The sequence below is a fragment of the Lipophrys pholis genome, assembly GCF_963383615.2.
Source record: "Lipophrys pholis genome assembly, contig: SCAFFOLD_92, whole genome shotgun sequence".
Lineage (NCBI taxonomy): Eukaryota > Metazoa > Chordata > Actinopteri > Blenniiformes > Blenniidae > Lipophrys > Lipophrys pholis.
The window spans coordinates 17,501-36,290 of NW_028291825.1; the positions used below are offsets into that span (position 1 = coordinate 17,501).

General features: G+C 42.3%; 1 protein-coding gene across 1 annotated transcript in view; it reads left to right on the top strand.

Moving 5' to 3' along the window:
• Positions 1 to 18,790, top strand: part of LOC308128453 (phosphatidylinositol 4,5-bisphosphate 3-kinase catalytic subunit alpha isoform) — a 41,840-nt gene that overhangs the window by 17,477 nt on the left and 5,573 nt on the right. The window contains exons 13-22 of the mRNA XM_080494141.1: positions 1 to 120; positions 1,927 to 2,058; positions 4,390 to 4,514; positions 5,031 to 5,112; positions 5,189 to 5,353; positions 5,436 to 5,539; positions 5,661 to 5,760; positions 6,011 to 6,082; positions 6,184 to 6,290; positions 7,908 to 8,029. The exon at positions 1 to 120 is cut by the window's left edge and continues 33 nt beyond it. Of these exons, the coding sequence (XP_080350267.1) occupies positions 1 to 120; positions 1,927 to 2,058; positions 4,390 to 4,514; positions 5,031 to 5,112; positions 5,189 to 5,353; positions 5,436 to 5,539; positions 5,661 to 5,760; positions 6,011 to 6,082; positions 6,184 to 6,290; positions 7,908 to 8,029 (1,129 nt within the window). The remainder of the gene's footprint in view (positions 121 to 1,926; positions 2,059 to 4,389; positions 4,515 to 5,030; positions 5,113 to 5,188; positions 5,354 to 5,435; positions 5,540 to 5,660; positions 5,761 to 6,010; positions 6,083 to 6,183; positions 6,291 to 7,907; positions 8,030 to 18,790) is intronic.

Genomic DNA, 18,790 nt, shown 5'->3' on the forward strand with positions numbered 1-18,790 from the left:
CTGTTTGACTACCAGGACGTTCTGGTCTCAGGGAAAGTGGCATTGAGTCTGTGGCCAGTTCCTCACGGCCTGGAAGACCTGCTCAACCCCATCGGAGTCGCTGGTTCGAATCCCAACAAGGTCTGACTGTCTGTCCCTGCTGAGTGACTGACTGACTGACTGACTGGCTGACTAATTGACTGACGACTACTGACTGACTACTGACTACTCACTACTGACTACTGACTGACTGACTACTCACTACTTACTGACTACTGACTGACTGACTACTCACTACTGACTGACTGACTACTCACTACTTACTGACTGACTGACTGACTGACTGTCTGTCCCTGCTGAGTGACTGACTGACTGACTGACTGGCTGACTAATTGACTGACGACTACTGACTGACTACTGACTACTCACTACTTACTGACTGACTACTGACTGACTGCTCACTACTTACTGACTGACTACTCACTACTTACTGACTGACTACTCACTACTTACTGACTGACTGACTGACTGACTGTCTGTCCCTGCTGACTGACTGACTGACTGACTGGCTGACTAATTGACTGACGACTACTGACTGACTACTGACTACTCACTACTCACTACTGACTACTGACTGACTGACTACTCACTACTTACTGACTGACTGACTGACTGTCTGTCCCTGCTGAGTGACTGACTGACTGACTGACTGGCTGACTAATTGACTGACGACTACTGACTGACTACTGACTACTCACTACTCACTACTGACTACTGACTGACTGACTACTCACTACTTACTGACTGACTGACTGACTGACTGTCTGTCCCTGCTGAGTGACTGACTGACTGACTGACTGACTGACTGACTGGCTGACTAATTGACTGACGACTACTGACTGACTACTGACTACTCACTACTTACTGACTGACTACTGACTGATTAATTGACTGACGACTACTGACTGACTACTCACTACTTACTGACTGACTGCTCACTACTTACTGACTGACTACTGACTGACTACTCACTACTCACTACTTACTGACTGACTACTGACTGACTGACTACTCACTACTTACTGACTGACTAATGACTGACTGACTACTCACTACTTACTGACTCACTACTTACTGACTGACTACTGACTGACTGACTACTCACTACTTACTGACTGACTACTGACTGACTACTCACTACTTACTGACTCACTACTTACTGACTGACTACTGACTACTCACTACTTACTGACTGACTACTGACTGACTACTCACTACTGACTGCTCACTACTTACTGACTGACTACTGACTGACTGACTACTCACTACTTACTGACTGACTACTGACTGACTACTCACTACTTACTGACTCACTACTTACTGACTGACTACTCACTACTGACTGCTCACTACTTACTGACTGACTACTGACTGACTGACTGCTCACTACTTACTGACTGACTACTGACTGACTGACTCACTACTTACTGACTCACTACTTACTGACTAATTGACTGACGACTACTGACTGACTACTCACTACTCACTACTCACTATTCACTACTTACTGACTGACTACTGACTGACTGACTACTTACTGACTGACTACTGACTGATTAATTGACTGATGACTACTGACTGAGTACTCACTACTCACTACTTACTGACTGACTACTGACTGACTGACTACTCACTACTTACTGACTCACTACTTACTGACTGACTCCTCACTACTTACTGACTGACTACTGACTGACTGACTACTCACTACTTACTGACTGACTACTGACTGACTGACTACTCACTACTTACTGACTGACTACTCACTACTCACTACTGACTAACTGACTACTTACTGACTGACTACTGACTGACTGACTACTCACTACTTACTGACTCACTACTTACTGACTGACTCCTCACTACTGATGGTGTTCTGGTCTGCAGGAGACTCCGTGTGTGGAGTTGGAGTTCTCTTGGTTCAACCAGACCGTCGTGTTTCCAGATGAGCAGCAGATAGAAGAACACAACAACTGGACCCTGAGCCGGGAGCTGGGCTACAACTACTGCCCCGGCCTGGTAATGGATACTCTCTTATATATACAACTACTGCCCCGGCCTGGTAATGGATACTCTCTTATATATACAACTACTGCCCCGGCCTGGTAATGGATACTCTCTTATATATACAACTACTGCCCCGGCCTGGTAATGGATACTCTCTTATATATACAACTACTGCCCCGGCCTGGTAATGGATACTCTCTTATATATACACAACTACTGCCCCGGCCTGGTAATGGATACTCTCTTATATATATACAACTACTGCCCCGGCCTGGTAATGGATACTCTCTTATATACACAACTACTGCCCCGGCCTGGTAATGGATACTCTCTTATATATATACAACTACTGCCCCGGCCTGGTAATGGATACTCTCTTATATATACAACTACTGCCCCGGCCTGGTAATGGATACTCTCTTATATATATACAACTACTGCCCCGGCCTGGTAATGGATACTCTCTTATATATATACAACTACTGCCCCGGCCTGGTAATGGATACTCTCTTATATATATACAACTACTGCCCCGGCCTGGTAATGGATACTCTCTTATATATATACAACTACTGCCCCGGCCTGGTAACGTATACTGTGTTATATATAAAACTACTCCACATATTGATTAAGTCTCACAACTGTAAAGGCCAGTCAGACACTCCGCTTTGGTCCACGTGACATCCAGATGTTCCTTCACCCTGTGTGATGGTCCACTGAGCATGCTCCGGAGCATGCTCTCTGACTGCGCATGCTCCGGAGCATGCTCTCTGACTGCGCATGCTCCGGAGCATGCTCTCTGACTGCGCATGCTCCGGAGCATGTGCAGTCAGAGAGCATTCCAACTGTGCATGCTCTGGTGCATGCGCAGTCGAAATGCTCTCTGACTGCACATTGGACGGAGCGCTCTATGCGATGGAGGTACCTTAATGGTTCCCATGTTCATCCTCCCCCTCCCCCATCCTACAACCCTCCGCCCCCTCTCTTACCCTCCGCCCCCTCCGTCATGACCTCTTACTCTCCGCCCCCTCTCTTACCCTCCACCCCTCCGTCATGACCTCTTACCCTCCACCCCTCCGTCCTGACCTCTTACTCTCCGCCCCCTCTCTTACCCTCCACCCCTCCGTCATGACCTCTTACCCTCCGCCCCCTCCGTCCTGACCTCTTCTCTTACTCTCCGCCCCCTCCCTTACCCTCCGCCCTGACCTCTTCTCTTACTCTCCGCCCCCTCCCTTACTTTCCACCCCCTCTCTTACCCTCCGCCCCCTCCCTTACTTTCCACCCCCTCTCTTACCCTCCACCCCTCCGTCCTGACCTCTTACTCTCCGCCCCCTCTCTTACTTTCCACCCCCTCTCTTACCCTCCGCCCCCTCCCTTACTTTCCACCCCCTCTCTTACCCTCCACCCCTCCGTCCTGACCTCTTACTCTCCGCCCCCTCCCTTACTTTCCACCCCCTCTCTTACCCTCCGCCCCCTCCCTTACTTTCCACCCCCTCTCTTACCCTCCACCCCTCCGTCCTGACCTCTTACTCTCCGCCCCCTCTCTTACTTTCCACCCCCTCTCTAACCCTCCGCCCCCTCTCTTACCCTCCACCCCCTCTCTTACCCTCCGCCCCCTCCGTCATGACCTCTTCTCTTACTCTCCGCCCCCTCCCTTACCCTCCGCCCTGACCTCTTCTCTTACTCTCCGCCCCCTCCCTTACCCTCCGCCCTGACCTCTTCTCTTACTCTCCGCCCCCTCCCTTACCCTCCGCCCCCTCCGTCCTGACCTCTTCTCTTACTCTCCGCCCCCTCCCTTACCCTCCACCCCCTCCCTTACCCTCCACCCCTCCGTCATGACCTCTTACCCTCCACCCCTCCGTCCTGACCTCTTACTCTCCGCCCCCTCCCTTACCCTCCACCCCCTCTCTTACCCTCCGCCCCCTCCGTCCTGACCTCTTACTCTCCGCCCCCTCCCTTACCCTCCACCCCCTCTCTTACCCTCCACCCCTCCGTCCTGACCTCTTACTCTCCGCCCCCTCCCTTACCCTCCACCCCCTCTCTTACCCTCCGCCCCCTCCGTCATGACCTCTTACTCTCCGCCCCCTCCCTTACCCTCCGCCCCCTCCGTCCTGACCTCTTACTCTCCGCCCCCTCCCTTACCCTCCACCCCCTCTCTTACCCTCCGCCCCCTCCGTCCTGACCTCTTACTCTCCGCCCCCTCCCTTACCCTCCACCCCCTCTCTTACCCTCCACCCCTCCGTCCTGACCTCTTACTCTCCGCCCCCTCCCTTACCCTCCACCCCCTCCCTTACCCTCCACCCCCTCCCTTACCCTCCGCCCCCCCGTCCTTCACCCCCCCAGAGCAGCCGTCTGGCCTGTGACAGCAGCGTTTCAGCTGCAGACGTGGAGCAGCTTCGCTCCCTCTGCTCCAGAGATCCTCTGTACGAGCTGTCAGAGCAGGAGAAGGACTTCCTGTGGAGACACAGGTAAGGGGCGGGGCTTAACTTGCAATCACAGGTGAGGGGGGGTCTTAATGTATATACACTGGTGAGGGGCGGGGCTTAACAGAGACATGGGTGAGGGGCGGAGCTTTACATAGAGACACAAGTGAGGGGCAGGACTTCATTTAGAGATATAGGTGAGGGGCGGAGCTTCATGTAGAGATACCAGGTGGGGCTTATGGTGAGCACACAGGTAAGGGGTGGAGCTTGATATGGAGACACAGATGTGATGTTACTGTCCACACCTGGCTCCATTTTCTCTGATTTTGTCTTCTTCTTTTTCTGGTCCCTGCTGGTCGCTTCTGGTCCCTGTTGGTCTCTGTTGGTCTTTGCTGGTCCCTGCTGGTCTCTGCTGGTCCCTGTCGTTCTCTGCTGGTCTCTTCTGGTCCCTGCTGGTCCCTGCTGCTTCCTGTCGGTCACTTATGGTCCCTATCGGTCTCTGCTGGTCCCTGTCGGTCCCTGCTGGTCTCTTTTGGTTCCTGCTGGTCCCTGGCCTTGCAGACATTACTGCGTGAACATCCCAGAGTCTCTTCCTAAGCTCCTTCTTTCAGTGAAGTGGAACTCCAGAGACGAAGTGTCGCAGGTACAGAGCAGTCCAGTGGGTGGGTGGGGTTGGGGGGGCCTCCACTGACCAGGTGTCCCTGTTCTGTCCTGTCCAGATGTACTGCTTGTTGAAGGATTGGCCCCTGATGGAACCCGAGTCGGCCCTGGAGCTGCTGGACTGTAACTTCCCAGACCCGATGGTCCGAGAGTTCGCGCTGCGCTGCCTGGTCCAGGGTCTGACGGACGACAAGCTGTCCCAGTACCTGCTGCAGCTGGTCCAGGTGAGCTCTGGTTCTGGTTCAGCTGGTTCACCTAGACTGGCTCTGGTTCTGCTCTGGTTCAACAGGTTCACCTTGTTTACAGGTGTTGAAGTACGAGATGTACCTGGACAACCCATTGGCTCGTTTCCTCATCAAGAAAGCTCTGACCAATCAGAGGATAGGACACTTCTTCTTCTGGCACCTGAAGTACACACACACACACACACACACACACACACACACACACACACACACACACACACACACACACACACACACACACACACACACACACACACACACACACTCACCTGTCCTGTGTCAACAGGTCGGAGATGCACAACAAGACGGTGTCCCGCCGGTTCGGTCTGCTGTTGGAGGCGTTCTGCAGAGCGTGTGGGATGTACCTGAAACACCTGAACCGCCAGGTGAACCAGGGCCCTTCTGTGATTGGTGCTGCTCGCAAGCTGCCACCTGACTCAAGCTTTGTGTGTGTGTGTGTGTGTGTGTGTGTGTGTGTGTGTGTGTGTGTGTGTGTGTGTGTGTGTGTGTGTGTGTGTGTGTGTGTGTGTGTGTGTGTGTGTGTGTGTGTGTGTGTGTGTGTGTCTCTGTGTGTGTGTGTGTGTGTGTGTGTGTGTGTGTGTGTGTGTGTGTGTGTGTGTGTGTGTGTGTGTGCAGGTGGAGGCGATGGATAAACTAGTGAATCTCACCGACACGTTAAAGCAGGAGAAGAAGGATGAAACACAGAAAGTATGTGAATGTGAGAGAACCCTGCTCTGTGATTGGTCGACGGTGTCTTGATGCTCTGTGATTGGTCGACGGTGTCTTGATGTTCTGTGATTGGTTCTCAGACCCAGATGAAGTTCCTGGTTGAACACATGTCTCGTCCAGATTACATGGAGGCTTTGCAAGGATTCGTCTCTCCTCTGAACCCCGTCCACCAGCTGGGAAACCTCAGGTAGCGTCACGACTTGGGCGACACATCCCTACGTGGGTCACTTGAGTAGCGTCACGACTCGAGAAACGTCACGACTCGAGTAACGTCACGACTCGAGTAGTGTCACAACTAGAGTAGTGTCACGACTTGAGTAGGGTCACGACTCGAGTAGTGTCACGACTCGAGTAGTGTCACGACTCGAGTATTGTCACAACTCGAGTCGTGTCACGACTCGAGTAGTGTCACGACTCGAGTATTGTAACGACTCGACTAGTGTCATGACTCGACTAGTGTCACGACTCGAGTAGTGTCACGACTCGAGTAGTGTCACGACTCGAGTATTGTCACAACTCGAGTAGTGTCACGACTCGAGTATTGTCACAACTCGAGTCGTGTCACGACTCGAGTAGTGTCACGACTCGAGTATTGTCATGACTCGATTCGTGTCACGACTCGAGTAGTGTCACAACTGGAGTAGTGTCACGACTTGAGTAGGGTCATGAATCGAGTGATGTCACAACTCGAGTATTGTAACGACTCGAGTAGTGTCACGACTCGAGTATTGTCACGACTCGAGTATTGTAACGACTCGAGTCGTGTCACGACTGGAGTAGTGTCACGACTGGAGTAGTGTCACGACTTGAGTAGGGTCATGAATTGAGTGATGTCATAACTCGGGTATTGTAACGACTCGAGTAGTGTCACGACTCGAGTAGTGTCACAACTGGAGTAGTGTCACGACTTGAGTAGGGTCATGAATCGAGTGATGTCACAACTCGAGTATTGTAACGACTCGAGTAGTGTCACGACTCGAGTAGTGTCACGACTCGAGTAGGGTCATGAATCGAGTAGTGTCACAACTCGAGTAGGGTCATGAATCGAGTAGTGTCACAACTCGAGTATTGTAACGACTCGAGTAGTGTCACGACTCGAGTAGTGTCACGACTCAAGTAGTGTCACGACTCAAGTAGTGTCACGACTCGAGTAGTGTCACGACTCGAGTATTGTCACTACTCGAGTCGTGTCACGACTCGAGTAGTGTCACGACTCGAGTAGTGTCACGACTCGACTAGTGTCACGACTCGGATATTGTCACAACTTGAGTAGTGTCATGACTTGAATAGTGTCACGACTCGACTAGTGTCACGACTTGAGTAGTGTCACAACTCGACTAGTGTCACGACTCGACTAGTGTCACAACTTTAGTAGTGTCACAACTCAACTAGTGTCACGACTCGACTAGTGTCACGACTCGACTAGTGTCACAACTCGTGTATTGTCACAACTTGAGTAGTGTCACGACTCGACTAGTGTCACGACTCGACTAGTGTCACGACTTGAGTAGTGTCACAACTCGACTAGTGTCACGACTCGACTAGTGTCACGACTCGACTAGTGTCACGACTCGACTAGTGTCACGACTTGAGTAGTGTCACAACTCAACTAGTGTCACGACTCGACTAGTGTCACGACTCGACTAGTGTCACAACTCGTGTATTGTCACAACTTGGGTAACATCACGACTCAGGTGTGTGTGTGTGTGTGTGTGTGTGTGTGTGTGTGTGTGTGTGTGTGTGTGTGTGTGTGTGTGTGTGTGTGTGTGTGTGTGTGTGTGTGTGTGTGTGTGTGTGTGTGCAGGCTGGAGGAGTGCAGGATCATGTCCTCGGCGAAGCGCCCCCTGTGGCTGAACTGGGAAAACCCCGACATCATGTCTGAGCTGCTCTTCACCAACAATGAGATCATTTTCAAGAACGGAGACGGTAAAGGAATCACACACACGCCCACGTGCCCTTCAGCAAGGCACTGAGCCCACACTGCCCCAGTGGACGGACCAGGTCCTGCACTGGTGTGTGAATGTGTGTGTGAGTGGGTGATTGTGATTACCAGTGTGAAATCAAGTTCTTCCACCGCTGTGCCAGGAGACGTCACAGCATCACGCTTAATGTGGTGCTTAATAACATGGTTAATACTAATACTAATAATAATACTAATACTAATAATAATAATAATAATAATAACGTGGTGCTTAATAACATGGTTAATACTAATACTAATAATAATAATAATAATAGTAATAATGTGGTGCTTAATAACATGGTTAATACTAATACTAATACTAATAATAATAATAATAATAATAATAATAATAATAACGTGGTGCTTAATAACATGGTTAATACTAATACTAATACTAATAATAATAATAATAATAATAACGTGGTGCTTAATAACATGGTTAATACTAATACTAATACTAATAATAATAATAATAATAATAACGTGGTGCTTAATAACATGGTTAATACTAATACTAATAATAATAATAATAATAGTAATAATGTGGTGCTTAATAACATGGTTAATACTAATACTAATAATAATAATAATAATAATAATAATAATAACGTGGTGCTTAATAACATGGTTAATACTAATACTAATACTAATAATAATAATAATAATAATAATAATAATAACGTGGTGCTTAATAACATGGTTAATACTAATACTAATACTAATACTAATAATACAAATAATAATACTAATAATAATAACGTGGTGCTTAATAACATGGTTAATACTACTAATAATAATAATACTAATAATAATAATAATAACGTGGTGCTTAATAACATGGTTAATAATAATACTAATACTAATAATACTAATAATAATAATAATAATAGTAATAATAATAATAATGTGGTGCTTAATAACATGGTTAATACTAATACTAATACTAATAATACAAATAATAATACTAATAATAATACTAATAATAATAACGTGGTGCTTAATAACATGGTTAATACTAATACTAATACTAATAATAATAATAATAATAATAATAATAACGTGGTGCTAAATAACATGGTTAATACTAATACTAATAATAATACTACTACTACTACTACTAATAATAATAATAATAACGTGGTGCTTAATAACATGGTTAAAAATAATAATAATAATAATAATAATAATAATAATAATAATAATAATAAAAATAACAACGTGGTACTTAATGTAGTAGTTCACGTGGTGGTTAATGTAGTAGTTAACGTGGTGGTTAATGTAGGAGTTAACGTGGTGGTTAATGTAGGAGTTAAAGTGGTGGTTAATGTAGTAGTTAACGTGGTGGTTAATGTAGTAGTTAATGTGGTGGTTAATGTAGGAGTTAACGTGGTGGTTAATGTAGTAGTTAATGTGGTGGTTAATGTAGGAGTTAACGTGGTGGTTAATGTAGTAGTTAACGTGGTGGTTAATGTAGGAGTTAACGTGGTGGTTAATGTAGTAGTTAACGTGGTAGTTAATGTAGGAGTTAACGTGGTGGTTAATGTAGTAGTTAACGTGGTGGTTAATGTAGTAGTTAACGTGGTGGTTAATATAGGAGTTAACGTAGTAGTTAATGTAGTAGTTAACGTGGTGGTTAATGTAGGAGTTAACGTGGTGGTTAATGTAGTAGTTAACGTGGTGGTTAATATAGGAGTTAACGTGGTGGTTAATGTAGTAGTTAACGTGGTGGTTAATATAGGAGTTAACGTGGTAGTTAATGTAGTAGTTAACGTGGTGGTTAATGTAGGAGCTAACGTGGTGGTTAATGTAGTAGTTAACGTGGTGGTTAATGTAGGAGCTAACGTGGTGGTTAATGTAGTAGTTAACGTGGTGGTTAATGTAGTAGTTAACGTGGTGGTTAATGTAGTAGTTAATGTGGTGGTTAATGTAGGAGTTAACGTGGTGGTTAATGTAGTAGTTAACGTGGTGGTTAATGTAGTAGTTAACGTGGTGGTTAATGTAGTAGTTAACGTAGTAGTTAATGTAGGAGTTAACGTGGTGGTTAATTTAGTAGTTAATGTGGTGGTTAATGTAGGAGTTAACGTAGTAGTTAATGTAGGAGTTAACGTGGTGGTTAATGTAGTAGTTAACGTAGTAGTTAATGTAGGAGTTAACGTGGTGGTTAATTTAGTAGTTAATGTGGTGGTTAATGTAGGAGTTAACGTAGTAGTTAATGTAGGAGTTAACGTGGTGGTTAATTTAGTAGTTAATGTGGTGGTTAATGTAGTAGTTAACGTAGTAGTTAATGTAGGAGTTAACGTGGTGGTTAATTTAGTAGTTAATGTGGTGGTTAATGTAGGAGTTAACGTAGTAGTTAATGTAGGAGTTAACGTGGTGGTTAATTTAGTAGTTAATGTGGTGGTTAATGTAGGAGTTAACGTAGTAGTTAATGTAGGAGTTAACGTGGTGGTTAATTTAGTAGTTAATGTGGTGGTTCATGTAGGAGTTAACGTAGTAGTTAATGTAGGAGTTAACGTGGTGGTTAATTTAGTAGTTAATGTGGTGGTTAATGTAGGAGTTAACGTAGTAGTTAATGTAGGAGTTAACGTGGTGGTTAATGTAGTAGTTAACGTGGTGGTTAATGTAGTAGTTAACGTGGTGGTTAATATAGGAGTTAACGTGGTAGTTAATGTAGGAGTTAACGTGGTGGTTAATGTAGTAGTTAATGTAGGAGTTAACGTGGTGGTTAATTTAGTAGTTAACGTGGTGGTTAATGTAGGAGTTAACGTGGTGGTTAATGTAGTAGTTAACGTAGTAGTTAATGTAGGAGTTAACGTGGTGGTTAATGTAGTAGTTAATGTGGTGGTTAATGTAGGAGTTAACGTAGTGGTTAATGTAGTAGTTAACGTGGTGGTTAATGTAGGAGTTAACGTGGTGTTTAATGTAGTAGTTAACGTGGTGGTTAATGTAGTAGTTAACGTGGTGGTTAATGTAGTAGTTAACGTAGTAGTTAATGTAGAAGTTAACGTGGTGGTTAATGTAGGAGTTAATGTGGTGGTTAATGTAGGCGTTAACGTGGTGGTTAATGTAGTAGTTAACGTGGTGGTTAATGTAGAAGTTAACGTGGTGGTTAATGTAGGAGTTAATGTGGTGGTTAATGTAGGCGTTAACGTGGTGGTTAATGTAGTAGTTAACGTGGTGGTTAATGTAGGAGTTAACGTAGTAGTTAATGTAGGAGTTAACGTGGTGGTTAATGTAGTAGTTAACGTAGTAGTTAATGTAGGAGTTAACGTGGTGGTTAATGTAGTAGTTAACGTGGTGGTTAATGTAGGAGTTAACGTGGTGGTTAATGTAGTAGTTAATGTGGTGGTTAATGTAGGAGTTAACGTGGTGGTTAATGTAGTAGTTAATGTGGTGGTTAATGTAGGAGTTAATGTGGTGGTTAATGTAGGAGTTAACGTGGTGGTTAATGTAGTAGTTAATGTGGTGGTTAATGTAGTAGTTAACGTAGTAGTTAATGTAGGAGTTAACGTGGTGGTTAATGTAGTAGTTAACGTGGTGGTTAATGTAGTAGTTAACGTGGTGGTTAATGTAGTAGTTAACGTAGTGGTTAATGTAGGAGTTAACGTGGTGGTTAATGTAGTAGTTAACGTAGTAGTTAATGTAGGAGTTAACGTGGTGGTTAATGTAGGAGTTAACGTGGTGGTTAATGTAGTAGTTAACGTGGTGGTTAATGTAGGAGTTAAAGTGGTGGTTAATGTAGTAGTTAACGTGGTGGTTAATGTAGTAGTTAATGTGGTGGTTAATGTAGGAGTTAACGTGGTGGTTAATGTAGGAGTTAAAGTGGTGGTTAATGTAGTAGTTAACGTGGTGGTTAATGTAGTAGTTAATGTGGTGGTTAATGTAGGAGTTAATGTGGTGGTTAATGTAGGAGTTAACGTGGTGGTTAATGTAGTAGTTAACGTGGTGGTTAATGTAGTAGTTAACGTGGTGGTTAATGTAGTAGTTAACGTAGTGGTTAATGTAGGAGTTAACGTGGTGGTTAATGTAGTAGTTAATGTGGTGGTTAATGTAGTAGTTAACGTGGTGGTTAATGTAGTAGTTAACGTGGTGGTTAATATAGGAGTTAACGTAGTAGTTAATGTAGTAGTTAATGTGGTGGTTAATGTAGGAGTTAACGTGGTGGTTAATGTAGTAGTTAACGTGGTGGTTAATGTAGGAGTTAACGTAGTGGTTAATGTAGTAGTTAATGTGGTGGTTAATGTAGGAGTTAACGTGGTGGTTAATGTAGTAGTTAACGTGGTGGTTAATGTAGGAGCTAACGTGGTGGTTAATGTAGTAGTTAATGTGGTGGTTAATGTAGTAGTTAACGTGGTGGTTAATGTAGTAGTTAATGTGGTGGTTAATGTAGGAGTTAACGTGGTGGTTAATGTAGTAGTTAACGTGGTGGTTAATGTAGTAGTTAACGTGGTGGTTAATGTAGTAGTTAATGTGGTGGTTAATGTAGTAGTTAACGTGGTGGTTAATGTAGTAGTTAACGTGGTGGTTAATATAGGAGTTAACATAGTGGTTAATGTAGGAGTTAATGTGGTGGTTAATGTAGTAGTTAACGTAGTAGTTAATGTAGGAGTTAACGTGGTGGTTAATTTAGTAGTTAATTTGGTGGTTAATGTAGGAGTTAACATAGTAGTTAATGTAGGAGTTAACGTGGTGGTTAATTTAGTAGTTAATGTGGTGGTTCATGTAGGAGTTAACGTAGTAGTTAATGTAGGAGTTAACGTGGTGGTTAATGTAGTAGTTAACGTGGTGGTTAATGTAGTAGTTAACGTGGTGGTTAATGTAGGAGTTAACGTAGTAGTTAATGTAGGAGTTAACGTGGTGGTTAATGTAGTAGTTAACGTGGTGGTTAATGTAGTAGTTAACGTGGTGGTTAATGTAGGAGTTAACGTGGTGGTTAATGTAGTAGTTAATGTGGTGGTTAATGTAGGAGTTAACGTGGTGGTTAATGTAGTAGTTAATGTGGTGGTTAATGTAGGAGTTAATGTGGTGGTTAATGTAGGAGTTAACGTGGTGGTTAATGTAGTAGTTAATGTGGTGGTTAATGTAGTAGTTAACGTAGTAGTTAATGTAGGAGTTAACGTGGTGGTTAATGTAGTAGTTAACGTGGTGGTTAATGTAGTAGTTAACGTGGTGGTTAATGTAGTAGTTAACGTAGTGGTTAATGTAGGAGTTAACGTGGTGGTTAATGTAGTAGTTAACGTAGTAGTTAATGTAGGAGTTAACGTGGTGGTTAATGTAGGAGTTAACGTGGTGGTTAATGTAGTAGTTAACGTGGTGGTTAATGTAGGAGTTAAAGTGGTGGTTAATGTAGTAGTTAACGTGGTGGTTAATGTAGTAGTTAATGTGGTGGTTAATGTAGGAGTTAACGTGGTGGTTAATGTAGGAGTTAAAGTGGTGGTTAATGTAGTAGTTAACGTGGTGGTTAATGTAGTAGTTAATGTGGTGGTTAATGTAGGAGTTAATGTGGTGGTTAATGTAGGAGTTAACGTGGTGGTTAATGTAGTAGTTAACGTGGTGGTTAATGTAGTAGTTAACGTGGTGGTTAATGTAGTAGTTAACGTAGTGGTTAATGTAGGAGTTAACGTGGTGGTTAATGTAGTAGTTAATGTGGTGGTTAATGTAGTAGTTAACGTGGTGGTTAATGTAGTAGTTAACGTGGTGGTTAATATAGGAGTTAACGTAGTAGTTAATGTAGTAGTTAATGTGGTGGTTAATGTAGGAGTTAACGTGGTGGTTAATGTAGTAGTTAACGTGGTGGTTAATGTAGGAGTTAACGTAGTGGTTAATGTAGTAGTTAATGTGGTGGTTAATGTAGGAGTTAACGTGGTGGTTAATGTAGTAGTTAACGTGGTGGTTAATGTAGGAGCTAACGTGGTGGTTAATGTAGTAGTTAATGTGGTGGTTAATGTAGTAGTTAACGTGGTGGTTAATGTAGTAGTTAATGTGGTGGTTAATGTAGGAGTTAACGTGGTGGTTAATGTAGTAGTTAACGTGGTGGTTAATGTAGTAGTTAACGTGGTGGTTAATGTAGTAGTTAATGTGGTGGTTAATGTAGTAGTTAACGTGGTGGTTAATGTAGTAGTTAACGTGGTGGTTAATATAGGAGTTAACATAGTGGTTAATGTAGGAGTTAATGTGGTGGTTAATGTAGTAGTTAACGTAGTAGTTAATGTAGGAGTTAACGTGGTGGTTAATTTAGTAGTTAATTTGGTGGTTAATGTAGGAGTTAACATAGTAGTTAATGTAGGAGTTAACGTGGTGGTTAATTTAGTAGTTAATGTGGTGGTTCATGTAGGAGTTAACGTAGTAGTTAATGTAGGAGTTAACGTGGTGGTTAATGTAGTAGTTAACGTGGTGGTTAATGTAGTAGTTAACGTGGTGGTTAATATAGGAGTTAACGTGGTAGTTAATGTAGGAGTTAACGTGGTGGTTAATGTAGTAGTTAATGTGGTGGTTAATGTAGGAGTTAACGTGGTGGTTAATGTAGTAGTTAATGTGGTGGTTAATGTAGGAGTTAACGTGGTGTTTAATGTAGTAGTTAACGTGGTGGTTAATGTAGTAGTTAACGTAGTAGTTAATGTAGAAGTTAACGTGGTGGTTAATGTAGGAGTTAATGTGGTGGTTAATGTAGGCGTTAACGTGGTGGTTAATGTAGTAGTTAACGTGGTGGTTAATGTAGGAGTTAACGTGGTGGTTAATTTAGTAGTTATGTGGTGGTTAATGTAGTAGTTAATGTAGGAGTTAACGTGGTGGTTAATGTAGGAGTTAACGTGGTGGTTAATGTAGTAGTTAATGTGGTGGTTAATGTAGTAGTTAACGTGGTGGTTAATGTAGTAGTTAACGTGGTGGTTAATATAGGAGTTAACATAGTGGTTAATGTAGGAGTTAATGTGGTGGTTAATTTAGTAGTTAATGTGGTGGTTAATGTAGGAGTTAACGTAGTAGTTAATGTAGGAGTTAACGTGGTGGTTAATTTAGTAGTTAATGTGGTGGTTAATGTAGGAGTTAACGTAGTAGTTAATGTAGGAGTTAACGTGGTGGTTAATGTAGTAGTTAACGTGGTGTTTATTGTAGTAGTTAACGTGGTGGTTAATGTAGTAGTTAACGTGGTGGTTAATGTAGGAGTTAACGTGGTGGTTAATGTAGTAGTTAATGTAGGAGTTAACGTGGTGGTTAATTTAGTAGTTAACGTGGTGGTTAATGTAGGAGTTAACGTGGTGGTTAATGTAGTAGTTAATGTAGGAGTTAACGTGGTGGTTAATGTAGTAGTTAACGTGGTGGTTAATGTAGGAGTTAACGTGGTGGTTAATGTAGTAGTTAATGTAGGAGTTAACGTGGTGGTTAATGTAGGAGTTAACGTGGTGGTTAATGTAGTAGTTAATGTGGTGGTTAATGTAGGAGTTAACGTGGTGGTTAATGTAGTAGTTAACGTAGTAGTTAATGTAGGAGTTAACGTGGTGGTTAATGTAGTAGTTAATGTGGTGGTTAATGTAGGAGTTAACGTAGTGGTTAATGTAGTAGTTAATGTGGTGGTTAATGTAGGAGTTAACGTGGTGTTTAATGTAGTAGTTAACGTGGTGGTTAATGTAGTAGTTAACGTGGTGGTTAATGTAGTAGTTAACGTAGTAGTTAATGTAGAAGTTAACGTGGTGGTTAATGTAGGAGTTAATGTGGTGGTTAATGTAGTAGTTAACGTGGTGGTTAATGTAGGAGTTAACGTGGTGGTTAATGTAGTAGTTAACGTGGTGGTTAATGTAGGAGTTAACGTGGTGGTTAATGTAGGAGTTAACGTGGTGGTTAATTTAGTAGTTAACGTGGTGGATAATGTAGGAGTTAACGTGGTGGTTAATGTAGTAGTTAATGTGGTGGTTAATGTAGGAGTTAACGTAGTGGTTAATGTAGTAGTTAACGTAGTAGTTAATGTAGGAGTTAACGTGGTGGTTAATGTAGTAGTTAACGTAGTAGTTAATGTAGGAGTTAACGTGGTGGTTAATGTAGTAGTTAATGTAGGAGGAGTTAACCTGGTGGTTAATGTAGTAGTTAATGTAGAAGTTAATGTGGTGGTTAATTTAGTAGTTAATGTGGTGGTTAATGTAGGAGTTAACGTGGTGGTTAATGTAGTAGTTAACGTAGTAGTTAATGTAGGAGTTAACGTGGTGGTTAATTTAGTAGTTAATGTGGTGGTTAATGTAGGAGTTAATGTGGTCGTTAATGTAGGAGTTAATGTGGTGGTTAATGTAGGAGTTAACGTGGTGGTTAATGTAGTAGTTAACGTAGTAGTTAATGTAGGAGTTAACGTGGTGGTTAATGTCGTAGTTAATGTGGTGGTTAATGTAGGAGTTAACGTGGTGGTTAATGTAGTAGTTAACGTGGTAGTTAATGTAGGAGTTAACGTGGTGGTTAATGTAGTAGTTAACGTGGTGGTTAATGTAGTAGTTAATGTGGTGGTTAATGTAGGAGTTAACGTGGTGGTTAATGTAGGAGTTAACGTGGTAGTTAATGTAGGAGTTAACGTGGTGGTTAATGTAGGAGTTAACGTAGTAGTTAATGTAGGAGTTAACGTGGTGGTTAATGTAATAGTTAATGTGGTGGTTAATGTAGGAGTTAACGTGGTGGTTAATGTAGTAGTTAACGTGGTGGTTAATGTAATAGTTAACGTGGTGGTTAATGTAGTAGTTAACGTGGTGGTTAATGTAGGAGTTAACGTGGTGGTTAATGTAGTAGTTAACGTGGTGGTTAATGTAGTAGTTAACGTGGTGGTTAATGTAGTAGTTAACTTGGTGGTTAATATAGTAGTTAACGTGGTGGTTAATATAGGAGTTAACGTGGTGGTTAATATAGGAGTTAACTTGGTGGTTAATATAGGAGTTAACGTGGTGGTTAATATAGGAGTTAACTTGGTGGTTAATATAGGAGTTAACGTGGTGGTTAATATAGGAGTTAACTTGGTGGTTAATATAGGAGTTAACGTAGTAGTTAATGTAGTAGTTAATGTGGTGGTTAACGTGGTGGTTAATATAGTAGTTAACGTGGTGGTTAATATAGGAGTTAACGTGGTGGTTAATATAGGAGTTAACGTGGTGGTTAAAGTAGTAGTTAATGTGGTGGTTAATGTAGGAGTTAACGTGGTGGTTAATATAGTAGTTAACGTGGTGGTTAACGTGGTGGTTAATATAGGAGTTAACGTGGTGGTTAAAGTAGTAGTTAATGTGGTGGTTAATGTAGGAGTTAACGTGGTGGTTAAAGTAGTAGTTAATGTGGTGGTTAAAGTAGTAGTAAATGTGGTGGTTAATGTAGGAGTTAACGTGGTGGTTAATGTAGTAGTTAACGTGGTGGTTAATGTAGTAGTTAATGTGGTGGTTAATGTAGGAGTTAACGTGGTGGTTAATGTAGGAGTTAACGTGGTAGTTAATGTAGGAGTTAACGTGGTGGTTAATGTAGGAGTTAACGTAGTAGTTAATGTAGGAGTTAACGTGGTGGTTAATGTAATAGTTAATGTGGTGGTTAATGTAGGAGTTAACGTGGTGGTTAATGTAGTAGTTAACGTGGTGGTTAATGTAATAGTTAATGTGGTGGTTAATGTAGGAGTTAACGTGGTGGTTAAAGTAGTAGTTAACGTGGTGGTTAATGTAGTAGTTAACGTGGTGGTTAATGTAGGAGTTAACGTGGTGGTTAATGTAGTAGTTAACGTGGTGGTTAATGTAGTAGTTAACGTGGTGGTTAATGTAGTAGTTAACTTGGTGGTTAATATAGTAGTTAACGTGGTGGTTAATATAGGAGTTAACGTGGTGGTTAATATAGGAGTTAACTTGGTGGTTAATATAGGAGTTAACGTGGTGGTTAATATAGGAGTTAACTTGGTGGTTAATATAGGAGTTAACGTGGTGGTTAATATAGGAGTTAACGTGGTGGTTAATATAGGAGTTAACGTAGTAGTTAATGTAGTAGTTAATGTGGTGGTTAACGTGGTGGTTAATATAGTAGTTAACGTGGTGGTTAATATAGGAGTTAACGTGGTGGTTAATATAGGAGTTAACGTGGTGGTTAAAGTAGTAGTTAATGTGGTGGTTAATGTAGGAGTTAACGTGGTGGTTAATATAGTAGTTAACGTGGTGGTTAACGTGGTGGTTAATATAGGAGTTAACGTGGTGGTTAAAGTAGTAGTTAATGTGGTGGTTAATGTAGGAGTTAACGTGGTGGTTAAAGTAGTAGTTAATGTGGTGGTTAAAGTAGTAGTAAATGTGGTGGTTAATGTAGGAGTTAACGTGGTGGTTAATGTAGTAGTTAATGTAGGAGTTAACGTGGTGGTTAATATAGTAGTTAACGTGGTGGTTAATATAGGAGTTAACGTGGTGGTTAATATAGGAGTTAACTTGGTGGTTAATTTAGTAGTTAATGTGGTGGTTAATGTAGGAGTTAATGTGGTGGTTAATGTCGTAGTTAATGTGGTGGTTAATGTAGGAGTTAATGTGGTGGTTAATGTAGGAGTTAATGTGGTGGTTAATATAGGAGTTAACTTGGTGGTTAATTTAGTAGTTAATGTGGTGGTTAATGTAGGAGTTAATGTGGTGGTTAATGTAGTAGTTAATGTGGTGGTTAATATAGGAGTTAACGTGGTGGTTAATATAGGAGTTAACGTGGTGGTTAATATAGTAGTTAACGTGGTGGTTAACGTGGTGGTTAAT